This window comes from Equus przewalskii, chromosome 26, assembly GCF_037783145.1.
Source record: "Equus przewalskii isolate Varuska chromosome 26, EquPr2, whole genome shotgun sequence".
In the NCBI taxonomy this organism is placed as follows: domain Eukaryota; kingdom Metazoa; phylum Chordata; class Mammalia; order Perissodactyla; family Equidae; genus Equus; species Equus przewalskii.
In genome coordinates, this window is record NC_091856.1 from 14,550,230 (window position 1) to 14,577,124 (window position 26,895).

General features: G+C 47.4%; 1 protein-coding gene across 17 annotated transcripts in view; it reads right to left on the bottom strand.

The window, feature by feature from the left end:
- EPB41L4B (erythrocyte membrane protein band 4.1 like 4B) overlaps positions 1–26,895 on the bottom strand; it is a 130,910-nt gene that overhangs the window by 85,646 nt on the left and 18,369 nt on the right. For all 17 annotated transcript variants that reach the window (XM_070594941.1, XM_070594942.1, XM_070594936.1 and 14 more), the window contains exon 2: positions 9,160–9,264. In XM_070594941.1, coding sequence (XP_070451042.1) covers positions 9,160–9,264 — 105 coding nt within the window. The remainder of the gene's footprint in view (positions 1–9,159; positions 9,265–26,895) is intronic.

Genomic DNA, 26,895 nt, shown 5'->3' on the forward strand with positions numbered 1-26,895 from the left:
AAAATTATTATTTTCTATCAAGATATGTCCAGAAGGATTTATAGCAGTTATTTTTGAATGTGGGCCTGTGAATGCTGTCTACTTTTTTCCTTTTCACTTCTCTGCCAAACCTTTTACTTTTAATGAGAGTATTATTTTCATGGGAGTGAGTTGTCACTTTCAATGTTCATTCATCAATTGCCAACTGGGCAGTTGTTTGTTTGTTTGTTGGTGAGGAAGATTGGCCCTGAGCTAAGGTCTGTGCCATTCCTCCTCTATTTATGTGGGACGCAGCCACAGCATGGCTTGACGAAGTGTATGTAGGTCTGTGCCTGGGATCCAAACCTGCGAACCCTGGGCCCCCAAAGCAGAGTGTGCAAACTTAATCACTCCACCACCGGGCGGGCCCCTGATTGGGCAGTTTTGGAGGATCAATTTGCCTCATCAGAATTAGGTCTCACTACTGCCCTCTACCAAGCTACCCCCTGGGAGGAGGACAAATACGGACTTGATAAAAGCATAATATTTACTTTCCTGCCAAAGTCAGATTATCACGCCAATGGCTGTGACTAAACCTGTTCTTCTCACTTTCACATGAATTCACCATCACCGAGCAAAGAAGCTCTCCCTGCAACCAGCCTTCTAATCTTGCTAGTCCCAGAGGCTCGAAGCTCAAAGGAGCTTGTCCCATTTCCTTCCTTTCTGAAGTCTCCCTATCATACTCTGAATAGAACAGGTTTCCACTCACCATTCCTCTCCCTCTACTGTCAAACTCTCATCTTGACCCAAGTCCAATCTGCGTTGTTTCCTTAGCTATGGTTTCCAGCCTTGGTCGCACACACATCACAATCAGGAACACAAGGTCCCAGCCAAGATCCATCAAACAGAAGCTCAGAGCATTAGTGTTTTTTAAAGGCCCCCCAGTGTGCCCATTAAATATTTAGTGCTGAAGTTTTCTGCATCCTCTCCTACCCAGGAATATGTCTTAATGATCTTGGGGATCCTGAAACATCCAGAACTCCTTCTGAAAACAGCTGTATGAGCTCTATAAAATCTCAAGCAATTTTGGGGTTTATTGGCCAAATATCTATGCCTGGTCACAGACAGATCATGGCTAGATGCTCCTACTGGACAGCAGACTGCTTTTCCCTCTGGCCACGCTGCTAAAGGAGCTCTTATCCATGTGGGTTGGCCTCCATCCTGCCCGCCCAGCCACCAGCCGTGGACCCTGCCCAGAGCAGGACCTGCCAGGATGGAGGCCTGTGAAAAGGCTGGGGCTCGATCAGCGGGCAAAGGAATCAGAAATGGCTCTATTTGAGAAGCTCCTTGACCCTGTGGGGTTTAGATCAGGTTTGCGTGCCTGCATCAGAGGCAATAAGAAACTCAGTCACAATCCTAAAACAAGAGATGATAAAACCTACGTTGTATCCAGTCAGTTCAAAATGACCTTTCTTCCTACTGCAGGAGCTGACCAGACTCTGATCGCTCGTATTTTATCCCATAAGACCACCCTGTGAACTTGAAGACCTGGACGCTAAGGCCCAACGTGACATTTAGTACATCATATCCTACGCTCGGCTTAGAGGCCTGTATTCAGCAGCAGCAGGACCCGACTGATGCTCACCTGCGTCCTGGCTAAATATAGCCAGGGTGCCTGTCAGGCAAGGCCAAGGCCAAGGGCTCCAGCCCTCTTAACAGACCATTAAACGATCACTGGAAACAGGTGCATTTCCGAGTTCAAAGGGTAAGACATGTAACTCAAACACCGTAACGGGTGTCAGAAAGATGGTTTCTGATCTGAATTTCTCATCCAAGTCCACCTGGCAAAACCCTTTCCATAAATCAAGATGTGGATGATCTGGCAAAGCCTGTCTGTTTTAATTCTACATCAGTTCTGGAACTATGACACACATAAGGCTGATCGTAGAATTCAACTGTCTCAAATCTACACAGAAACACGTGAATCACAGCGGCCAGGAGAAGGTTTAAAGGGTCAAAAAACTCGCTCAAGTCTCAGTGATGGAACTCACGACTGGCTTTCCAGAACCCACAGACTTTCTTGGCTTGTAAAGAGCATCTAGTTTGGGTTTAAATTAGAGCTGAAATGAATCTGAGAGAGAAGTGTATCCAAAGGATGAAAAGAGAAGGAAGGGAATGAATACTTTTGGAGCTTACTGTGTGTGATTTATAGTACGAAACATATATTTGGTCTTTATCCCCGTTTCTGGCACAGAGCTCCCCAAACCCTTGGAATTTCCTGAGCGATAAGAGCAGTAAAGGTGTCTTGATGTTCATAACAAACCCCTTTCGACCACACTTGAGTTTATGTTAATGAGGTGACTTTTGGAAAGCACCTAAGCATGGGGGCTGATTGCCAGCAGAACCAGTCATGTGGTTCTTTCAGTCCTACGCCCCGACCTCTGGGAAGGAGAGGGGCTGCAGGTTGAATCAATCACCAATGGCCAATGATTTAGTCAATTGTGCCTGTATAACGAAGCCTCCATAGAAACTCAAAAGGACAAGGTTCGGAGAGCTTCCGGGTTGGCGGACGTGTGGCGATACGGGGAGAGTGGCGCACCTGGAGAGGACATGGAAGCTCTGCACCCCCCACACACACCCTGCCCTATGCATCCCTTCCATCTGACTGTTCCTGACTTAGATCCTTCTAGAATGAACTGGTAATCTAGTGAGCAAAATGCTTCTCTGAGTTCTGCGATCTGTTCTAGCAAATTAATCAAACCCAAAGAGGGGGTCGTGGGAATAGGGCAGAGTCAGACAGTCAGAAGCACAGGTGACAACCTGGACTTGAGATTGGCATCTAAAGAGTGTGAGAGTGTGTGAGTGCGAGTGGTGTGTGTGTGTGTGTGTGTGTGTAGTGGGCGGGGACAGTCCTGTGGGACTGAGCCTTCGAGCTCTGGCATCTGAAGCTATCTCCGGGTAGATAGTGTCTGGAGGTATTGGAAAAAACACACATTGGACTGTGTCACATCCACCACCTTCCCAGGCCTCAGGGGGCGCTAACAAGGAGGAGTCAGGATCCTAACTCAGGCTGGTGTGGGGTCCAGAGCTCCGAGTCTTCAAACCACACACGGGGGGGGGGGGGGGGGTGACTTCCCCGCCTATGGGAGGGAGCTCCCCTCCTTCTCATTTAGAACGAAGCCCCATAGACCCATTTACACCAGCTACTCCAGAGCTCCTCAGGGATTCGTCTAAATCAACTGCAGGGACCCGTTTATTACTAGCTCCCCACTCCGCACCAATATCTGCACATAGCAGGAACCCACTGCCCACCCCCCGGCATTCAGAACAGGCTGCTGGGAGGCCTGTGGGACTTCTTGAGCCATTTCACACTTCTCTGAACTGAAATGGAAGGAGGCAGAAGATCTGAGTTCAAGTCCCAGCTCTGCCGCTCACCTGGTGTGCGGCCGTGAGCAAGGCCCCTGTGAGCCTCAGCTTCCTCCCGCGTGCACTGAGCTATCCCCTAACACACTGTCTGAAGAACCAACTGACTGTCCGTGGAAATGGTAATGAACCTTCAAATGGAAGGAAGGGTTTTTAAATCTTGTTCTTAGTGTGACATCTCCCTCTCTCAGTGTTTATACTCTCCCACTTCCCCTCCAGGTACATGTGAAATGGGAGGAATGCTCAGGAGCGTCCACACAGTGACCAATGTGATGACATTCCAGGTAAGCATCAGAGTGAAGTCACAAGAGTCCCCTTAGTGTCCACTGAGTCCTCCAGCAGTCACCACATCTCTGTCAACCTCAGCTCGCAGCCCTGCGCCTCTTATTACCCATCTATCTGATTCTATGCTGCAAGGACCAGAGGAGAAACAAGTCTTGAGATAAAGCCCAGACCCACCTTTTCCGGATTCCTTGCTGCAAAACACATCGCCATAAAATGCTCCCTCTTCATGATGGGAGGGGGTTAGGAGTGGACTTCCGAGGGCCACACCTACTCGCTAGAGCACGTCTCCCAGACACGGGGAGGGAGGCTCCTGCGTGGTCGGGCTGTTATCACCCCTGCCGCTCCTCCGCCTGGCAAAGCCCTCTCACCCTCTGTGTCCACTGCATGTTCACTCTTCCCTCTGCTACCCTGTTCACCTCATCGATGACAGTCAGGCAGTCCTCCTCCAGACTCATGGAGCGGAGGGCTCGACCTTCTCTGTTCCAAGGACCACTTGTCTGTGTCCCTCGCCAGAATGTGGCAGGCAGGGAAAGGGGCCAGCTCACTTCCGCACCACACAGCTGGGCACTCAGTAAGCTCGAAGTCCAAGTTTGCTGAATGGCTACTGACTGAATGTTCTCTTTCTCTTGTTGTGTGTGTGTGTGTGTGTGTGTGTGTGTGTGTCACACTACCGTGTGTAATGGAACCAGGATAGCCCAGTGTAAAGTGCTGGACTTTGGAATGAGACCAGGTTCTGAATCCTGGCTCTGTCCTTACTTTAACCTTTACCAGGTTCCTAACATCTCTGAGCCTCAGCTTGGTCATCTGTAAAATGGCTCTGCTCCCTGGTCAGCTTTACAGATCAGTGACGAATGTCAAACAAGAGTTATGCAAACCCCGCAGTTTGATGCCTGGCTCAGAGCAAATCAGAGCGGGAACTCGGTAAACAGCAGCTATCTGACCAGGCTGTGAGAGAGCTGGGTGTGTGCAGACCAGAGCCCCCAACTCTCAGAAGGAAGCTTTGATATGTAAAAACAGAACCCCTGCCCCTGCTTGGAGCTGTGCGGAAAGTGAGATCTACAGAGAGGTTCCTGGGTGGCCTTCCCGCTTTGATATGGAAACGGGAAAGAGGAGGCCCCAGGCCCAGCTGCTAAAAATAGGTGATGCCAACAGACTTTGACCTTGCTTCAGGGCTGGGCAGGGCACTATGGAAACCAGGCCTGGCTCTCTGCAGGGAGCTGGAGATATAAGCTGGGTATGCAGAGGGCGTGCCAAGAGCCCTGCCGCTGCCAGCCCTCTGATTTGCATGTCAGGGGCTGAGTGGGGGCGTCAATCCTTGCAGGAGTCTCAATTATGGAGCAATAAGCCAAAGGCCAAGTGGACAGTCCCCCCGACTCCAGGGTCTCCATCTGTAACCCCACTTTCCCCAGAAACACACCTCCCACAACACCCAATCACCTGCCACCAGCCACACCATCCCAGGCCCTCCAAATATCAGTGACGCCCCAGAAGCCACCTCAGCAAATCCTCCCAAGGGCTCTTGTCTAAACTGCTAAGGTTTCTCCCACAGGCAAGGCGGCCTTGCAGGTTCCAGCTAACCTCAGCATGTCACCTCTGGGGGCTGTGAAGATTTCTGCTGCCCCTCAGACTGCCCAGCCAGGAAGAGGAGACCCACACCCACGTCTCGGATCACAAAACCCTTTCTCCTCCATTAACTCACTGAGCGCCTCAATTTCCCTGTGGAAGAGATGTCACCACCTCCACTGTGCAGCTGGGAAAACTGGGGCCTGAGAAAAGCACTTACGCCTGCAGTCGGAAACACGGCTGAGTCTGAGCTGTGCTCCTCGGTGACCTCTCAAGGTCTAAGGCTTTGGTTTCATCATCTAGAAGATGGAAACATCTGGCAAGTGGCTCCTAAGGTCCCTTCTGGGACTAAAGACTGAGATTCTCAGCTGTGTGCCTTGTCACCAAGTTAAGAAGAAGAAGTCCTAAGTCTTCAGATCCAACCAGAAAGGTTTCTTTATACACACAAATAATGACCCAAGGCCAAATGAACAAGCTGCCGCAGCAGGCGAGATCAGCTCAGACGCTGACACAGATGAGGAAAGTACTCTGGGAGCCAGGACACGCTGCATGAAGGGCTGTCATGAACGATGGCCAGAAGTTTAAAAGGGGAGAGAAAGGGCGTTCCAGGAGGGGAACCAGCACAAGCCAAGACACAGAGATAAGTGCAGGATTCACCAGAACCCGGCCTGCAAAGAGCCCAGCTTAGAAATCAGACTGATGAGAAGGGTCCCTGGAGCTGCCCCTGTCGCACACCGCCTGGATCCTCAGCCGGCACACAGGACCCTGCACCTGCTTCTGTGGGGAAGGAAAGCAGCTCACAGAGCGGGATGCTGGAAAGGCTTTCGAGGCCGCAGAGTCGGAGTGTCTGCAGGCGTTTGGCCCGGGAAGGACGCCTGGCTCCCACCGTGAATGGCCCTCCTGCCACACAGTGCCCAGGCCCCAGCGGATGGGAAAGCCAGCAGCCAAGGAGCAGAGGGTCACAGCAAAGTCTCTGGTAATGGAGTCACATCCTTGGCTTCCTGGGAATCCGAGTGGATGGAGCGAGGTCACCTGGGGATGAGGACAGGCCACAGGGCAACAAGTGCCTGGCTCTAATAGCAGAAATGACAGATATCTTCCCCCTTCTGACTAGAAAAGATGTGTAGAGCAGACACACCTCCCTCCCCTTTAGTCTTAGAATCACTGAACATTAGAAGTAGCAGAACTGGTGGGGAATGGGTCCAAGAACCCCATTTTACAGATGAGGAACCTAAGGCCAAGGAAGAAAAGCTGGCTTCTCTAAGACCCACCAAATGAGTAAGGGGCGGAGCCAGGAACAAGGTCCAGATCACCTCCTAGTCCAGGGCCGCAGACGTTCTGAAGCCAAAACTATCACATGCAGTAAGTCACACAGGGGAAGGTGGAACAGAGAAGAGTTTCCAGGAAGAGGAGGGCCAACAAGTGTCAGATGCCGGGGATGGAGAGAACTCTAAATTTGGCACTCAGGAGGCACCTGGAAATGGAACTGTGATGCAGGTGCAGGGAGTAAAGCTGGAGAAATAGGTAGACTCCCTGAGACAAACAGTAAAGGGGGTGGACAGAGAGAAAAAGAAACTTCGAGGTGCCGGAGAAGACAACTCAAGGAGGTTTAGCTGCATGACCTTGGCCTTCCCAGCAGGAAGAGAGGCTGACTGTGAGAACAGAGTCTTTGTGGGGATCTGGGTGGTCCAGATTCAGAAGGCCAAGCCATGGGGCACTTAAGGGTCCATTAGGGACGAACAAGGCCCCAAGAGCAGCTCGGGGTCTGGGACTTGGCTGAACCTGTGATCTGCAATCTGCGCTGGTGCCAGAAGGCACAGCCCGTGATTCTCCAGCAATGCCTGGCAGCCCGGGAGAGGCAGCAGAGGAAACAGATGGGCCTGTGTGTCAAGGGGAGGCCAGGGGACAGTCACGGGGGCAGGAGAATCAAAGGGCAAGTGAGGACACAGGTGAGACGGCTGAGGCTTTGCCAGGCTGAGAAAAGGCAAGGGCAGGAGGAGGCTGGGAGAGGGCCAAGGCCAGAGGTAAAGAGACTGGAAAGACGAGATCAAGAGAAGTTATCATGGAATGGGGAATGACAGAATTCTGGATCTTGGAGTGGTGACAGGATCCCAAAGTGAATCTGTGAGAGGTTTGCTCAAATGAAACTTCAATGAGAGGAAACGGTGTCTGAATGTTTAGAACTTTAATTCTGCAACTTTAATTCTGAGGCTGCCCAGTGGAAGAGAAAAACTAAGACATCAGCGGCCTTGGGGGATGACAAGGACAGTGCTGGGGTCAGAGGACAGGGGCGCTGGATGGCCTAACCTCAAAGAAAGCAGAACTGGACAGCGAGGTGGAAGGAGAAAAGCTGGCCTGCCCCTCCACGGCGCCCCGGTAGGCCTGAGTGAGAGTCCCCAGCGGGGAAATAGAGAAGGAATCAGGACCATGAACTTAAGGAGGCAGCTGGGGCATTCACAGTAACAGCCAGAGGGGAGAGGGTAAGGGCAGACAGGAAGTCCCGAGGTGCAGAGGATGTTGGCCATGTAGAGGGGACGTTTGGGGGAGCAGAGGGGACTGCCCACCGAGGAGGCACTGTAGCCAGGATGCATTTAAGTCCCGATTCCACTGCATCATCTACTGACTCAGCAACACACTAACGTTCTCAGGCAGACTCAATTTCCAGGCACCGATGTTGAGCATCTTCGCCTTATAACATTCACGTGTGGCCCCCAGGAAGTATCTAAAACTGTCTTTCAGGCAGAAAGTCTGAGCCATATATGAGGAGCTCCAGGTCTCTAGCCCAAACATCTGTCAGGAAACCCACCCTTTCACACACTGTCTAAGCAGTATCACCCCTTACTCTGTCTATCTCCTTACTCTGCTTTATTTTTCTTAACACTTATTACCGCCTGTCATTACATGTGTTCACTGTGCTATCCACAGTGCTTAGAGTGGGGCCCAGTCCATAATAGGCACTCAATAAGTGTTTTTAGATTGCTGAATAAATTATCTTTGAAACCCAAAGCTAGGGGCTGGCCCGGTGGCACAATGGTTAAGTTTGCACGTTCCACTTCTCCGCGGCCCAAGGCTCGCCAGTTCTGATCCCGGGTGCGGACATGGCACCTCTTGGCATGCCATGCTGTGGCACGCATCCCACATATGAAGTAGAGGAAGATGGGCATGGATGTTAGCTCGGGGCCAGGCTTCCTCAGCAAAAAGAGGAGGACTGGCAGTAGTTAGCGCAGGGCTAATCTTCCTAAAAAAAAAAAAAAGAAACCCAAAGCTAGACTTTATTGAAGAGGGAGACCCTGAAGTCAATCCTACTTTTTAAAAGAGTGGCTCTGAGCTGCGTCGAGTTCACTCACTCCAGCACCTCCACGGTGAACAGTTCTGTCTCGGGCAGAGCAAGGGAAGTCTTTGCTGACCGAACACAACCCCCTGGAGCCTGCAAGATGGTTCTCGAGCAATGCCAAGACCTGCTCCGACTGCCCCCCGCACCCCCTAAGCCTGGCAAGGATTCAGCCTGTTCACAGCATCGGCTCTCTACACCCAGCAAGAGTCCACAAGACAACGGTGGTGCAGCCTCTTCTGCCGGCTAAAAATAAAAGCAGGACCTTTAGAAGGATGTCTATAAGGCTATTTCTTCTTCTTTCTACTTAGTCTAGAAATGTGCCCATATTGCATCCTCGTGCTCGGAAATGTTTCCCTAATCTATCCCTGTGCGCAACAGGAACGCTTCCTTCTCCCTCCTCTCTCGCTCATTGGCCAGCCCCAGGTGGGGCATCTTAGATGCATTTCACACGGGCACCAGCACCACCATCCCAATGCTCATTACTGCAATAACATCACAGTTTCACTCCCATCTTTCTCCACTAATTGCTAGCAAGTGAGGATCTGAGATTAGCATGAAAGGCCAATGTGTCCTGAAATGTATCAAGGAATACATACTGCGACCTGCGCAGAGTCGAGGAACTGGAGGCCAAAGTAATCTGTTTCCACGAGGTCCAAGTGGTACACGATCTGATCAAACAAATCCTGGCCTTTGGCATGTTTCTGGAAGACAATGGGGTAGACAAAAATTTAGGACGTGACAACTGGGTAAGAAACAAAAGAAATTTTTTAAACCTCAATAAAATCACTTTCCTCTTTAGATTGCACACACATATGTGTCACAGTACACAAATTTTTAAAAATTATTTAAAATTATTGTATATAATACAAACTCATAATGACAAAAAAACCACCAAACAACAACTTCACAGGATGATTAGGGAACCAACATCTTACTACAAAAACTGGTAAATAAAGGGAAAAAAATCAAGCATTGATCCTGCCTTTAGCTGTAGCACTGGGTAACCAAAGAGTAGATGACAGCATATACAAAAATTAACTCAAAATGGACCAAAGACCGAAATCTAAGAGCTAAAACTATAAAACTCTCAGAATAAAATGTACGCACGAATATTCATGATGCTGGATTAGGCCATGGTTTCTTAGATATGACACCAAAAGCACAAGTAACAAAAAAAATAAACTGGACATCATCAAAATGTAAAATTTTTGTGCTTCACAGGACACCAAGACATCGAGAAAATACAAAGATAACCCAGAATGGGAGAAAATTTTTGCAAATCATGCACTGATAAGGGACCTCTATCTAGAATATATAAAAACTACTACAACTCAATAATAAAAAGACAAATATTCAATTGAAAAATGGGCAAAGGATATATATATATATAGCTAGTTCTCCAAAGATATATGCACGCCCAAAAAGCACATGAAAAGATGCCCAACATCATCAGTTATCAAATGCAAATCAAAACCACAATCAGATAGCACTTTGCACCCGCTAGAATGGCTATAATAAAAACGACAGATAATAAGAAATGCTGGCGAAATTGGAACCTTCATATAGTGCTGATGGGAATGTAAAACTGTGCAGCCACTTTGGGAAACAGCCTGGCAGTTTCTCAAACAGTTAAACATAGAGGTACCATCTGAGCCAGTAATTCCACTCCTAGGTATATAGCCAAGAGAAGTAAAAACATTATGTTCATACAGAAACTCGCACACAAATGTTCATAGCAGCATTAATCATTAATAGCCAAAAAATGGAAGCAACTCAACTGCTTATCAGCTGATGAACAGATAAACAAAATGAGGTCTTATCCATACAACAGAATATTATTTGGTCATAAAAAGGAAGTTCTGATCCATGCTACAACATGGACGGACCTTGAAAACTTATACCAAGTACAAGAAGCCAGTTACAAAGGACCACATATTATATGAAGTGTTCAGAACAGATAAATCTAGAGACAGAAATTAGATTAGCGGTTGCTTAGGACTGCAGTTTATGGGGTGACAGCTCAGGGGAGCAATAGATGCACAGCTCTATGAATATACTAAAAGCCACTGAATTGTACACTTCAGATAGGTGAATTGTATGATATATGAATCTCAATAAAGCTATTAAAAATAGCAGCTGGCCACTGTTTTCCTTTACGGTAGTATCCCAACAAATAAAAGAAGAGGGAATAACAGAATTGCAATAGCAACAATTTGGCAACTTCTAATGAATGGCAGGCTGGAAGCACTGGGCACCAGTGGCTACTAACATCACAACAGGAGACAACTAGCCATTATGTACCTCTGATTAAGACACACCCCACCACCCAAGACATGATCTTGCTCCCCGTGCCTCTCTCTCTACAGGAAAAAAGTCAAGCCTGGGACGGATTCAACCACACATCCAACTGCAGGAAATGCAGAGGAATGTTCTCAACTACACGGGACAGCCGTCTACAAGATCAAGCCAGTGGGAAACTCCAGAAACTCCTCAGGACAAACGACCTAGTTTCTTCAACAAACAGAATATAGGGAAGAGAAGAGAGGGAGAGGACACCTCCAGATTAAAATAGATTTAGAAGGCTTTTTTTTTTTTTAAAAAAGGCAAAACTAAACTGCAATGTCTAGGAATGCACAGCTGGGTGATAAAACTTGAAAACAGAGAGGGGAGAGCCCTGTGGCATAATGGTTAAGTTTGTGCGTTCTGCTTTGGTGGCCTGGGGTTCTCGGGTTCAGATCTCAGGTGCGGACATGGCACCACTTGTCAAGCCATGCTGTGACAGCGTCCCACATATAAAATAGAGGAAGATGGGCACAGGTGTGAGCTCGGGGACAATCTTCCTCACACACAAACAGCTTGAAAACAGAGTAAAGAAGCGATGACAATAAAGTCAGGGAGTGGCTGCTCTTGGGGTGGGAGGGGCTCTGACTGGCAGTGGACACAGGGTGGACTTCCGGCTGGCTGGAGGGTTCCAGCTCTTGGCTTGGGTGGTAGCACGAGGGTGTCTACCTTCTAGTAACTCATTAAACCGTACCTATGTTTTATTTGTACATCTGTATTTGTGTTACACAAAATAACAACAAAAAGTAAAAACAAAAATCAAAATATATCACTGGATTACAGACAGCTTCTTTCCTTTACTCTTTCCTCCCCGGAAATACTTCTCTGAAGGCAACAATTTCACAGAAGCAGGAGGCTCGACATGCAGTGACATTCTCTGTAGGATTATTTACCAGAGAAATGGGGGGGGGGGGGGATGTGTGCAAAAAGAAGAAATAATCAAAACTGGAACCACAGAGACACAGAACTGGAGCCCATGAACACTCCAGAACACTGCTGTGCTGTTATAAAAGATAATTATGAAGATGAGATAGAATAAGGAAAATTCTTATGAGAATGTTAGGTAAACAGACGACGAAGGAGTAAGAAGCTGTGAGTCCAACATCATAAAAATATGTAGGCACTGTACGTGGACGGCTTGACAAAAAAACAGGAAATTCGCAAAAACCAAAATAGCCGTGTTAGGATGGAGAAGCTATGGATGGTTTTCTTCAACACTGATCTTTTGGCAGTTGTTAGACAGGAAACACAATTTTTACAAAATCACCATTCTGGCACTCTTCCTCGTTTAGCAACCTATCCTCTGGAAGGATCTTCTCCTACGACTATCCAGTGCTACTGGCCCCATGCAACACCTATTAGCACAGTGCCAACGCTTCATTAGCGGGTTTCCTAGTGGGACAGAACTAGTTAGAGTAAAGCTTTAGCAGCAGGATGTGGCAGAAAGAATTGGGCTTGGAGGAAGCCAGAGACCTGTGCTCTAGTCCCAGATGTACCACTGACTGTGTGACCTCAAGCAATTCATAATGACTTCCCAAAATCCATACGGCCATCCTGGACTTCTCCTGTAGCCGCAAAGTGGACACGGCACCCCGAATATACAGGGCTGCCAAAACTCAACTGACCCCAAATTAACCTGCTCCCCACCTACTGGTTCAGGGCTTACTATCCAGGTACGTAATTTTAACTTACAGAGTATGAACTGAAAAACACCATTCCGTACATGTAAAATGAGGACACTCAGCCCAAGTTTCTGTCTGGGTCATTCCAAATTTTACTTTGCTGATGTCTTTCTAAAACAGCTCTTAATTTAGAAGGAGCTCAAGGTGAAGGTTGGAAAAAGACCTTTCTGGGGGTGGCGGGTCCCTTCCTATCGGCAGACACTTACTCAGCTGGGCTTGGAGGTGGCAGAAGCAGGGTCTGGTGGACAGGAAATACCATTTTTACCCACCTGTAGACACTTCCCCCTTCTGTCCCCCACGAGTATGCTCTTTGGTCTCTTCTGCTGGAAGAGAGAACTCCCCATGGCCCTTTCCAGCCCTAAAAGAATCTGGTAAAATTCTGAAGGAATGTATGGAAGAGAGGAGTTCCTTGAAACAGAGGTGCCAGTGGTTAAAGGTAGAAGGAAGATGGGAGGGTCAAGGCCACTGCTCTTGAACCCACCATTTCTCACTCCTCCCAGCCTGCAGCATCCACTGTCAAAACCGAGAAGCTCCAGCTAACTTAACCCACCTGCACTGCCAACCAGGACATCCCCCCGGGCAGCCCCTCGAAGCCCACAACTCATCTCAGGCTTAGCCCAAAGATTCCCTTCTTCGGCAGCCTCCCCAGCTCTACCTCCTCCCGCCCCTGGCAGTTAAGTGGCCCCTCCTCTGTGTTCCCACAAGCAGGCAAGTGTCTTTGCTACATACACACTTCTCACAGGCACCACAGCAGCCTGTGTTCCTCTACTTCAGGCTGAGCACGCCCTGAGGGCAGGGACCGGCTGTGTTTATCTGAGTACCACCTCCCCTGCCCTCCATCTCCAAAGCACAGGTCCCGGCTGGCACACAGCAGGTGCACCATAAATGTCTGTTTGCTGCATGGATGGATGGATGGATGGATGGGGGATGTGTGAGGTGGGGGGTCAAGAAACAGATCTTCTGGATGGGCCATGCTAAAGCACAAACAACAGACTGATATTTCACAAGCGGCAGCCCTCGAAATGAGAATACACTCATCAAAATCTTTTCAAATTAAGCATTCCATAAACAAGCACCTAGGGAACTGTGCTGCAAAGCCATTTACCTAAACACAATTTTGTGGCTATTATGTGAGGTGCTGTGTAGTGGTTACAATAGGAGAGCTGTTATTGTGGCGAAACTGGAAGCCACTCCTTGCTGCCTCATAGTTAACGAGGTCTCCCTCTCTGTGATGAATCCATTCATTCATGCAACAAATATTTTCCGATTGCTCATCAAACGCCAGCCACTATTCTAGGTGTTGCGGTAGACTGGGGCCGCAAAGTCTAGAAGGAGAGAAGCTACAGGAAGCCCTCACCAAACAAGACCTTCCTGGGGAGCAAGGCCATCCAAAACAGCTTGAGACCTGAACTCTCAGGCAGCAATCCCACTCATCTCCCTGCCTTCTTAAGCAGAATGTACTGAATGTAAAAACCTTACTAAGTCCAGATTGACATACCAGAATCCAGTGATGCTCCATCTACTTCAAGACATGTATGGTGAGCTGTCCCCAAACACAGCAGGCTCTAGAGAGCTCTACCCTGGAGTTCTTGCACCCATGTCTGCTAATTTTTCTTCCTCCCATCTCAATACATCACTTTTCACCAGGCCCAGCAAGCAGTGGTTCTGAGTCAGTATGTCTCTCTGTAGCAGCTCCTTCTGATCCGACAATAGCTAGAAATAACCAAGCTCATGAAAATCGTGTGTAAAATAAGAGTACAGAGTTGCCAACCAAAGAACGGATCAGGCAGGCAGCCAGGAAGGAAAGGTATGGACATTGTGATACTTTTGCTGGCCAGTCAGAGGTTCCAATTTTGCTTACTTACTGGTTCCTAGCCATGATCCTGACAAGGAAGACAGCTGGACAGCTGATGTCTTAACTGCCCCCCAAATAAATGAACTATCCTGACCCTCTTAGATAAGATGCAACCGGCAATGTCTTAGTGCAACCTGACCCAAGTGCAAAGCAGGGGGCTGACTGTGGTCCCGGAAGAACAAAGACAGAAGCCAATCCATTTAAATCTCATTAGTCTCAATAGCATAAGATGCCAGCCACTCTAGGTAGGTTTGAAAGGAGAAAATAAGCTGTGTGTGAGTGTGCCAGTCAAGTGTATACATCCTCGCTGTGAACTAAAATGGAAAAGCGTGGCCTCTGAGCAGTGAAAGGATTTCAGGAGCCATCTCCTTGCAGGCGCACAGGGCTCTCCTCTGTCCACCTGCTCCACATCCATCAGAGGGCACATCCTCTGCACCCATCTTCAGAAAGGCTCTCCCTTTTTTCTCTTCACGGCTCAGGCCATATCACCCTGTATGGACCACAGCAACAGCCCGAGTGGTCTCGCTACCTCTAGTGTCTCCATCCTAACCCCGTCTTCCCCATGTCTGCCAGAACGGGCTGCACACAACCCACCCCTCCTCTCAGTCACTTCTCTGCACAAAACTTCTACCAGAGGATGAAGTGCAGGCTCCTTAGCCTGGTGTCAGGGACTCCGCACAACCAATACTGCCCAACCCAATACACGTTTTATCTCCACCAGGCCCCACATGTACCCTGGGCTCCAGCCAGACGCTGGAACATGTTCTCCAAGTGTGACGGCACCTCAACATACACAGCAGGTCCCATCCCCATGGCTTTGCCTGTGTCGTTCCGTTGCCTGGGTGCATTCCTTCTACATCCCCATGCCTAGCCCCGCCTGCAGCAAGTCAATCCCCATGGCCACTTTCAAGTGACAATTGTCATTATTAAACTGCCTGTTGGTGGCACCTCGTTCCGTTCATCTTTGCTTCTCTACCATCTGACTTTCTGAAGCTCAATAATCAAATGCTGACGTGGATTAAGGGGAATTCTCAGTTCCCACAACAGTCTTCAAATGACCCACTTTTCACAAGGTCCTGGTCCATGTCCCCTGGGAATTCTCTATAGCCAGCTGGCACCTGGGTGCAGAACCCTGGTACTAACCATCCCCCCTTCCAGATCCCAGTGTGTTCTAATGCAGTCTAGAACACCAGTGCTTTGGAAACCATCCCAGACTGTAGCCTTTCCTTACGGCTAATGAAAATGCTATGCCTTATACACACAAAATATTATCACGTTCTGGATGTTTATATATGGGTTAAAAAATAACCAAAATAATTGTGGTGATGGTTTCTAAACCTAAGTGCAGGCTTCTGCATTTTTCCAATTAGATTTCGTCTAATTTAAATCGGCCCATGATTTGCCCTGTTAAGAACATGATGAGTCCCAGGCTGTTATCCCACGTAGCAGTGCCTGATCTCTGTTTGACAACACGTGGGAAATTTGACAAGCAGGCGGAGGCGGGTGGAGTGGGGGTGGGGGTGGTTGCCTTCCTTTAGTTCTACACTACTAATGGTAACCATCTGATGGTGGCCTCAGTCCGGTTACGAGGGCACACAATTGTCCCACGTGGGGCCATGTGCTGGGACTCTGAGAGGCAAAAGTCAGAAATCCAGTCCTACCTCTTTTCTAGCAATATGACCATGACCTTAGGAAACCACCCCCCCGCCGTGCTTTTTGCGAAAAGCTAACGAAAATCAAGGTACAGAAGTCCATGATCTAGTAACCCTATTTAAAGAAAAAAATGAAGCTACTCTGGTTTGGGGATTTTTGTAAACACATGTTGGTCCCTAGAGATCAATTGCTTCCCTCCAAAGTCCTTAAATGCCCCCAGTTTACACGGCTCCCAGGACTCGGCCTGGTCTCATCAGTTGGCTTCCTGGTCATGGTTCCCAGAAGGCACCTGCCTTAAGGCCTGTTTCAAGTGTTTCCAGGAAGCACTAATTCCACGGTTAGTTACTAGCTGCTACCCTCCACCCCCCACAACTTGATAACTTGCTAGTTTTCTATGAGCCTTAGTAGGAAACTAGCCTCTGTTACACACACACACACACACACACGCATGCACACACAAGTGGCCCAGGAGTCTCTGTCCTCATTGCCATCACTATTAAGTCATCATAAACAAACTGTTTACTCTAGGATATCCTAAACACAAATATCCGAAATTACCAAATAAAGTTATCTTGAAATTTCATCATGAGTCAGAAATACCATCTCAGCCATCAGCCAAATTTGGTGTCTCAAAACTGGAAAGTACTGATGCAACGAGAGGCATAATCTGCGGGATTCAAGGCCAGGCTGCCCGTAACTCCCACCTCCCAGCAAAGAGGGCTTCAGTGAAGACAGATTCCGTGTCCCCATTCTGCAGAGAAGGTGACTGAACCTTACTGTTACGTGACCAAGTTTATATTACTTATAAGTGGCAGAACTAGAATCAGGACCTGGTCTTCCATTGATTCTTAGGACAGAGTTCTTTCTACCTCATCTCATTGCTTCTCTAGTCAACTCATTCGCCACTTGGGCTCCAAGCACATGCAACGTGTCCTGCACACCAGAAATATTTCTTAAGCCCACTTCAACACACAGATGCTGAGAGCCTACTTCATGGACAGTCTTGGCTACAGCTGGGATACAAGGCCACGTGGTCCAACACCAACAGATCTCATGGGTGGAGAGGCAAGTCCCGTTTTGTTTGCAGGGCAGGAAAGTTGTGGCAGAATGGAATGGAAAGTAGATTATTTGCTCATAAACTAACACAGAAGCCAAGACACTGGAGTGAGGGGACATCAACAGTCTGGGCGGCTCCTGGAAATTCAATTCTGGTAAAACAGAGCACATGTTATTAATTTCCTGACTTGCCTGGTTAACAATCTCTGGGAAATCAGAGGAAGCAACAAAAACAACTGCCCTTAATCTTGATTAGTAAGGAAGTAGGGATAATCTCAGAAGAAAGTGACTGTCATCTTGGTGTGCGAGTCTGCTGATCAGTTCCACCACCATAGGGTTCTCCTTCAACCATGGGCATGGGGCTCTCAATGCACACGTGAGGTCTGGGCAGGCAGATTTTAGGTTTAACTGTTCCACCATGGAACACAGCCACACTGGGTCAAGTGATGGAGAGATCTATTTAAAACACCGAGACGTGTGTTGCATTATCCATTAACTATTGATCAGCCTCTATTCCAGGCTGATAAACCATCTTCAGGCCAAGCTGTATTTCCATCTCAGCAGAGAGTCAAAGCTCTCACTTGTTCCTTTAACAGCACCTGCCTCGTAGGGCTGCTATGAGAATTAAATGACCCCACTGGCCACAATCCTATGAACCTTCTTTTAATCAATGTGGAATATCTAACATCTCCTAGCAACCTCAATTTCTGTCTCCCTATAGCTCCTTCAAGCATATCTAACACGAATGGTTTAATAGTTGATTAAGTGAGGGTTTCCTGTTGATTCCTCAAGATGCTCAGTGAAGTCTGGACACCTAAAGCTCCTTAATCCTGGCTGCCCTGAAAACTAGTTTCACCCAACACTTCAAATATTATGCCTCCCACTCTCAATAAGAAACATCGAAACAGCACATGTTGAACACTGTAATTTTTTGGTGACACTACTATCAGGGCATTTTAATATACTATCCCTACTGACAAGGACACTAACAAAACAACAGATAACCACCCGAACACAAAGGTCCACTGGACCAACTCCTCTTACAGTTCCAGACTGGGAGCCTCTCCACGTCACCTTTAGCGTTAGGTAAGGCGAGTCACGTGACATGTGGCAGCACTCTCTGCCCAAGTGAATCCAGGCAGATCCCCAGTGAACGGGAACAGGTGCAGGAGACTGCCTTTAATGACCTCTAAGGCCTGTGCTTCCCATCCCAGCGGCCTCCACCTTACACCAAAAGATAAGCAGGCCCACAGAGACTTAAAAGGTCCCAGTGGCAAGTACCTAAGGTGTTATTTTAGGTTATTCTTTTAAACTGTGGTGCTTACAAACACGGCTGCAAGGTCTTTGTCCCTTCCCCTGGAATCTAGAAGAAGCTGGCACTGCTTCAACCAAATAGAAGGCGGTGTTAGTAATGTTTTGCGATTCCCAAGGTGAGGTGACAGGTGCCTTGGGATGCCTGCTCTGGGAGAAGAGCCAGGCGCCATGTGAAAAGTCCAACTACCCTGGGACTGCCATGCTGCAGAGGCTATGAGCAGCTGTTCCAGTCATCTGTCTCAACCGAGCCCAGCCTTCCCGCCATCCCCGCTAAGGTACCAGATATGCGAGCGCAGTCATCTTGGACTCTCCACACCAGCCCTTCTTCCAACTGAGTACTCCTGGGTGACCTTGGTTAATGCCATGAAGAGCAGAAGAATCTCCTACCTGAGCCCCACCCAAATTCTTGGCCAACGGAACCCATGAGCTAAGGAAAACGATTGTTGTCTTAAGCCACTAAACGTTGGGGAGTTTGTTATGCAACAACAGATAACCAGAATGAAAACCACACATGGACACAGACACAGCATGTGTGCATGGCATATGTGTGCGTATATACAAGACTTAGTAAGGAAAGTTTTTCATAAGTTTGAAAAATGTTTCTTAAGAAATTCCCATACTGTGATGCTAACTTAAGTATTACATCCTTGGAGACAAGGAAGTAGAATAATAAACACATGAATTCTTTAAAAAAACACAAAAGGATAAACAAACTAAAAAACTCTTCAAAGGCCACTAACTCTGTTTAGGAGAAAAACATTAAAATCGAGGGTTGGATTGTCTGAAGCAGCCTTACTCTACATTCACCAACTACATTTTAAGAACTCAATAGGAGCTGGCCCCGTGGCCGAGTGGTTGAGTTCACACGCTCCGCGTCCGCAGCCCAGGGTTTTGCAGGTTCGGATCCTGCGCTCGGACATGGTGCTGCTCATCAATCCATGCTGAGAGGGCATCCCACATGCCACAACTAGAAGGACCCACAACTAAAAATATATACAACTATGTACGAGGGGCCTTGGGGAGAAGAAGGAAAAATAAACTCTTAAAAAAAAAAAAAAAGAACTCAATAAACTGCACTGAAAAGTGGGGGAGGGGACCGTTACGGACTAAAGTAGACTGAAGAGACATATTCACCAAATGCAATGTGTAGGGAGGGGGTAGTTGGCTCCTGATTCAAATAAACCAACCGTGAAAAGGTTTTTGAGATGACTGGCGAAAACTGAACAAGGACTTGTGTGAGATGATATTACAGACTCATTGTTCATTTTGTTGAGTATGGTAATTGTATTATGCAGATACACACACGTTTTATATACATATATACATATAAATATAAAATGAGATACCAAGTTAAGGTTAAGTGATAAATTGTCTGGAAGTTGCTTTAAAATACTCCAGAAAAACAATAATAAATGGGTGTTGTGCATATGAGAGTTTCATCACACTGTTCTCTACTTTGTGTATTTAAAAACTTCCATAACAAAAACTTAAAGAAAACCCCACAAACCGCAAAGACATTGGGGGTTGGAGGGCGGCGGCGGCGCAGTCTGGCCTGAGCCCTGCCCTGAGAATCCAAGCCTCTGGCTGGGAAGAGGCGTCACGTCCACCATGCAGGTGACAGTTCTATACAGAAGGGGAAAATGACTCCCGGCTAATTTTCTTCCATGTCACTAAAACAAAAAACCATACACAGACCTCTGTGTGGATCCAACTCAGGCCCTATCGATGGACCTTAAGACACAAGTTCATCCCAACATCCCAGTCCCTTGGAGCAGCTTACAAGGGGGCTTCGCCACTGTACTTTGTGCCCAATTTTACAGACACAAACAGCACACTTTCACAGCAAGAAAGAAAGCACGTGCAGCAACGAAAGCTAAATTATTTTCGCTTAGGACACCGAAGTTAACATTCTACCTCAACTGCATGGAAACAATGATTTTATCCCCGAGAACGTTTCTGAGGAACACAGGACTGATTTTTGATCTTCACCTAAAGCACCATAATCTGCAACCCAGCAGAGTCGAAACATTCGACATGGAACAGGACAAGCTCCTCAGTGGACATCCCTGGATAGCCACAGTGACCAGGGCTCGGTACGGAGCCCTACTCAGCAACCGAGTTACCAAGTAACCACACAGGAATGCTCTAGAAATCAGCACATCCAAGTCCCTATCTTACAGGTGGGTAAAATGAGGCCAGAGGCAGGTCACGTTGCCACGCAGGCAGCCACTGCAGAGCCAGGAATAGACCACGAGCCTTCTGACCCTGAGACTAACACAATTTTCTTTCTTAGGACTATCTTCAGTCAACTGCATAACAGATGTTACCTCAACAGGAAAGGAAAGGGCAAGCCTGGCATTTCTGTTCCGAAAAGGTTAAAAACCAAATATGCAACACCCAAACCCAGAAATCTCAGTGTTAAAAACTCCTTGCCTATAAAAAGTGCTTGGTTTGGGGAAATATTTTTGGCTTTTTTAAATGGTAGACCAGGGGAAAAAAAAAACAAAACACCCAGACCACAGGAGAAAGGAAAAAGAAAACGAAACAAATTTGTGCCTGACTAAACAGTAACATGCAATTAAAATGATGGATGTCTCTGTGCCAGAGGTTGAATTTGAAACAAGCTGCTGGAAAAAGGGCAGCCCTGAAAATAAATTGCCAAATTATTTTTTGCAGCCAGATTGCAGATCCCCCCTCTGTGCAATTCTGAAAGCAAATAACTCCACATAAATAAATAAGCAATAAATTCCCAGGAAACTCGGCCAAGAAACGTGAAGAGAAAGAACTAACTTTGGGTGGGAGACGGCCCCCACCCATCCTGCAACCTGGGAACGTGACTGAATTTGCAGAGGAAGGCAGGTCAATGTCACCTCGCACACACAAAGCGTCCCCCGACTACCCAGTCCTGTAGTCACTGCTCCCCTCTTCTCCGTGGAGCCCTTTCCAGCTCTGAAAGCACCGTCTGGACAGCATGACCCACCCGGGGAAGCAGTGGCTGAAGGCAGAGGTCGAGCCCCCGCTCGTTTACTTAGCTCAGGTCGCGTCTGGTGTCAGGAAATTTCTGGTAAGGATGGTTGAGAATGACAGGACATGAAATGATGGATTTAACAGGGCGTGGCCCCCGGGTTCACCCATAGGACAGTCTGGTGATGGAGGCCACCTCATGCTCATTCACAAAAGCAGATGAGCTTTATGGAGGTTAAGTGACAGGGGAGTGTTATGGGCTGAACTGTGTCCCCTCAAAATTCATAATTTGAAGCCCTACTCCCAGTGCCTCAGAATGTGGCTGTATTTGGAGACAGGGCCTTTGAAGGGGTAATTAAGTTAAAATGAGGTCATCGGGATGGGCCCTAATCCTATGTCACCGTCCTTATAAAGAGAGAGGCTGGGTCACGCGGAGACACCAGGGATGCTCGAACACAGGGAAAGGACTCGGTGAAGAGAGAGGGAGAAGAGGCAGTGAGCGGGCAGCCATCCACAAGCCCAGAAGTGAGGCCTCAGAGGAGACCAACTCTACCAGCCCTGGGATCTTGGACTTCCACTTTCCAGAACTGCGAGAAAATTAATTTTCGTTGTTTAAGCCACCGAGTCTGTGGTATTTTGCTATGGGAGCCTGAGCAGACTAGGACAGGGAGGGACATGGCTTCAATCTAGGACCAGGTTCGAATCTGGGCTCCCCCTATTAGAACCAGCATGACCCCAACTACGCCCCGTAGCCTTTCAGAGCTTGCGTCCTGCCTGTAAATGGAGAGAACACCACACCCATCCCGCCGAATGAGTGTGGGATGAAAACACATACAGAGCCCCATCCAACACGGTCACAGGCGGCCACTGGCAGAGCCAGGGCTGTGCCCCAGACCTCTGACTCTAAGTCTCAGGAACTGGCCACCACGTCCCTCTGGGGATCCAGAGCCTTTGCTGGATGGCAGCCCATGGACACCTTGCATGGTGCTCCCGGGGACTGAAAGTGACGGTGAGACCCGTCCCCAAAGCCTGGACACTTCCTCAGCCACAGCATAGTCTTGGACCCCAAATTCCTTGGGTCCCATCCACGGTCAGTACTCCATAAGGACGGACAATGAACCCAGCTAACAAATGAGCCTGCATTTTACTACTGTCAGTGATCACACCAACCGCGAACGCACAGAATTTTAGAGCTTTCTACTTGGCTCTGCGCACATGTAAGATTTTCAAACAGGTTCATGAGTGGAAAAGCACCTAAACCCTTCTCCTTTAACCTTGTCTATGGTAAGCTTGGCTGGTAGGGCCATAAACCATAACGGACGCACCACCATCCATTCATCCGACAGAGGGATACACAAATAGTTGTCTTTTTATAGGTGGCCTTTGATTTTTTCATTTTTCTTCTCTCTGTGTCTTTTTTTTTTGGTGAGTCAGTAGTCTTTTAAAAAAAGTCTCCTGCAAGAAGAAGGCAGAGAATAACTCGTTCAGATGGAGAAAAGGAGGCTGCAATACCTCTCACAGCCTCCCTGTAGGGTTGAATTTGTAAGGATGGCGTTATCAAAATGATTTCCCTGAGGTGCGGGATTTTGCGGTTAGTATGAGCTGCTGTGAGAGGAACCTTGCCCGTAAGTTCATCACACAGAAAGCTGACCTTGCCCTAGCCATTCCTAAAAAAATTTTTCCAATCACATATGCATTTTTACAAGCAACCAGTGAATACCAAGCAAGGTACAAGCATTAACTAGTAGTAGTATGGAATGTTACTCTAAAATAGAAAACACAATTAGGAAATTATTTACAGACCAAAACACCTAAGTACAAATATAGTAACTTCTTGTCATTTTAGCTGCTGCAGATTGGTCATAAGCTAACCCCAATTTTCCCCAGTTCAAGCACAGCTAATTCACCTGGAACAGCTTTAACACACAACACCCCCGTGCCCCAGGACTTCAAACCCACGTAAAGGTATTCCTACCAGACTCACCACCCAGGCACCAAACCCCCCAACCCCAGACCTTCTAAGAGACTTAGAGAATGTAAAAGAGGGAAATCCATGTGGGGTCACGCAGGTGCCACCCACACGTCAGGCACTTTGAGGAATTCCCGCTGGATGGTGCATAGCCCCAGAACCTTCCCCCCCAGGGAACTGGATCATGAGGAAGGAGGGGAGGGGCAGGCACCACACAGACCCAGCCAACAACTGCCACTCTGCGGGAACTCAGATCAAGCCATCAGATCTTCCAGCGTTTTAAGAAAGCCTACAAATCTGAATTTTAAAAGCGAAATGTGGCAATTTTTGAAAAGTCTTCTACAGACCTCTAGTTTTTTTTTTTGAATTGAGGTCATGATAGTTTATAACATTGTGAAATTTCAGGTGTATATTATTATTCGTCAATCACCATATATATGTGCCCCTTTACCTCTTTTGCCCACCCCCTCACCCCTTTCTCCTCCGGTAACCACCAATCTGTTCTCTTTGTCCATGTTTTAGTTTATCTTCCACATACGTGTGAAATCATATGGTGTTTGTCTTCCTCAGTCTGGCTTATTTCGCTTAACCTAATACCCTCAAAGTCCATCCATGTTGTTGCAAATGGGACGACTTTGTCTTTTCTTACGGCTTAGTAGTAGTCTTTATGCAGCCACTGGTTGACGGGCACTTGGGTTGCTTTCACATCTCGGTTATTTGGATATTGTGAATAATGATACAACGAACACAGGGCTAAATAAGTCTCTTTGAATTGTCTTGTTTTGTTTTTTGCTGAGGAAGATTTGCCCTGAGCTAATATCTGTTGCCAATCTTCCTCTTTTTTATTTTTGTCTGTCAGTTGCCACCACCGCATGCCCAGTAACAGACGAGCGGTATGGTTCCACACCCAGAAACTGAACCTGGGCCACCAAAGTGGAGCACACTGAACTTTAACCACTAGGCCATCGGGTCTGACCCTCTTTGAATTGTTGATTTCAAATTCTTTGGATAAATATCCAGTAGTAGGATGGCTGGATCATATGGTATTTCTATTCTTATTTTTTTGAGCAATCTCCATACTGTTTTCCAAACTGGCTGCACCAATTTGCATTCCCACCAGCAGTGTGTGAGGGTTCCCTTCTCTCTACAACCTCTCCAACATTTGTTATTTTTTTGTCTTGGCAATTACAGCCATTCTGACAGGTGTAAGGTGATATCTTATTGTAGTTTTGATTTGCATCTCCCTGATGATTAGTGATGTTGAAGATCTTTTCATGTGCCCACTGGCCATCTGTATATCTTCTTTGAAAAAATGTCTGTTCATATCCTCTGCCCATTTTTTGACTGGGTTTTTTTGTTGTTGTTGAATTGTATGAGTTCCCTATATACCTTGGAGATTAACCCCTTGCCAGATATGTGATGTGCAAGTATTTTCTCCCAGTTGGTGGGTTGTCTTTTCGTTTTGTTTCTGGTGTCTTTTGCCTTGCAGAAACTCTTTAGTCCCATTTGTTTATTTTTTCTTTTGTTTCCCTTGCCTGAGTAGACATCGTATTCAAAAAGATCCTTCTAAGACCAAGGTCAAAGAGAGTACCACCTATATTTTCTTCTGGGAGTTTTACGGTTCCATGTCTTACCTTCAAGTCTTTAATCCATTTTAAGTTAATTTTTGTGTATGGCGTAAGATAATGCAGACCTCTAACTTACTTTTTAATTAGTGCGACACACTACTTATACACGCCAATATGTGTGCAACTCAAGGAATTATCAGAAGTGAACACACCTGTGCAACTACCGCCCAGGTCCAAAAACAGAACAGGACCAGCTTACCTGGGGCCCTCTTCTTATTTTCCACCCTTTCCTTCCTTCCCACAGGGACCACAAGTTTGTTTCGCCTGTTCTAAAGTTCATATAAATGGGACCCAGCATATCCTCTTGTACAGCTGTCTGGGGACGCTGCCCTCCAATGCAAACAGACCTTGTATCTCTGAATGAAGGCACACAGATGGCACTTTACTAAGTGGAAGGGAAAGGAGACCCAAGTGAATTTACCTTTTATGGATCTCGGCTCACAGCGGAGAGAGACTTGCAACCACAGGGGGAGGCATCAGAGATAAGAAGGGACTAGGGGTGGGTGGAGGGGGCCAGAGGGGGAAGGTCAGCTCCTGGATGACAGGGACAGCTAAACCACAGGGGCCAAAGGACAGGGGTGGTGGCAGGTGCCAGTGGGAGGAAGCCAAAGTTCAAAGTTCATGGCCAACAACAAGGCAGAAAGTAAGCAAGCCCAGAGAGACCACAACCAGGGCAGCTGGGGCCAACCCCAGAGCCCAGAGCTTCTGCGTTTTTCCCAGAGGGCAACAAACAGGCCGGATTCCTGGAAGGAGGAATCAACAGAGATTACCTGGTGCCCTGTGTCTTTACAAAAACTCCTTACCAAGGACAACTCCAAATAAATGCAAAGTAAACAGAATAGTATAGGACACATCTGTCACTCCGCTTCAACAATGATCAACATTCTGTACCATCTTTTCCTCTATTCCACCCTCCCCCGCCCTCCATTAATTTTCTTTTTTGGCTCATAAACGGTAAAAATTTATTGCTTACAGTTCTGGAGGCTGGAAGTCTGAGATCAGGGTGCCAGCATGATCGAGTGACCCATTAATTTTTTTACACTTCTTTTTCCGGCTTGGTGGTAAATTTACTCAAATCGAAATGCACAAAGCTGAGCTGTTCCATTTTGAAAAATGGGAACATCTGTGTAACCCACACCCCTGTACCATTCAGCACATTCCTGTCTCCCCAGAAAGTTCCAGGGGGCTCCTTCCTCGTCAATCCCTGGCCAGCCCCACTCCCCTAGAAGAGCTACTCTGATTTGCTTTCTCCACAGGTTTCGCCAGTTCTGGAACTGCACATAAATGGGATCATACACAGGGTACACTTTTGTGTGGGGCTTATTGCACTAAGCATAATGCGTGTGAACACAAAAAGATGAGTTTTAAAATTCAGTCTGGGCTAAACGGTATCGTCACATCTTTATCACCCTTCTCATGCCATCTTATGTGGATAAGCTCTAAAGCCTTGAGATAAACAGTGGAGACAAAAATAAGCCACACTGAATTCAGAGTCATGATTTTCAATGAGTTAGTCAAGTCCTGCTTTCTTCCCTTCCCACCACGTTCCAGGTGCCGGTTTCCGCACTCACAATGTGCAGCAACCCCCTTCCCGGGGCTCTGACTGACAAGAGCTGACTTGCAGTGTCCTCTGAGGAGCAAGGCAGACCACTATTTTTTTTTTTCCCTGACTCTTCCTCCTTCAGCGAGAAAACTGGGTAAAAGCATGTAAAACTCGTAGGGTTCTCTGCAAACGTAAAAGACACATTTTCTCACTGCACTGGCAGCTGCCTGAGGAAAGAGATGCATTTTTTTTTTTTTAAAGATTTTATTTTTTTCCCTTTTTCTCCCCAAAGCCCCCCGGTACATAGCTGTATATTCTTCGTTGTGGG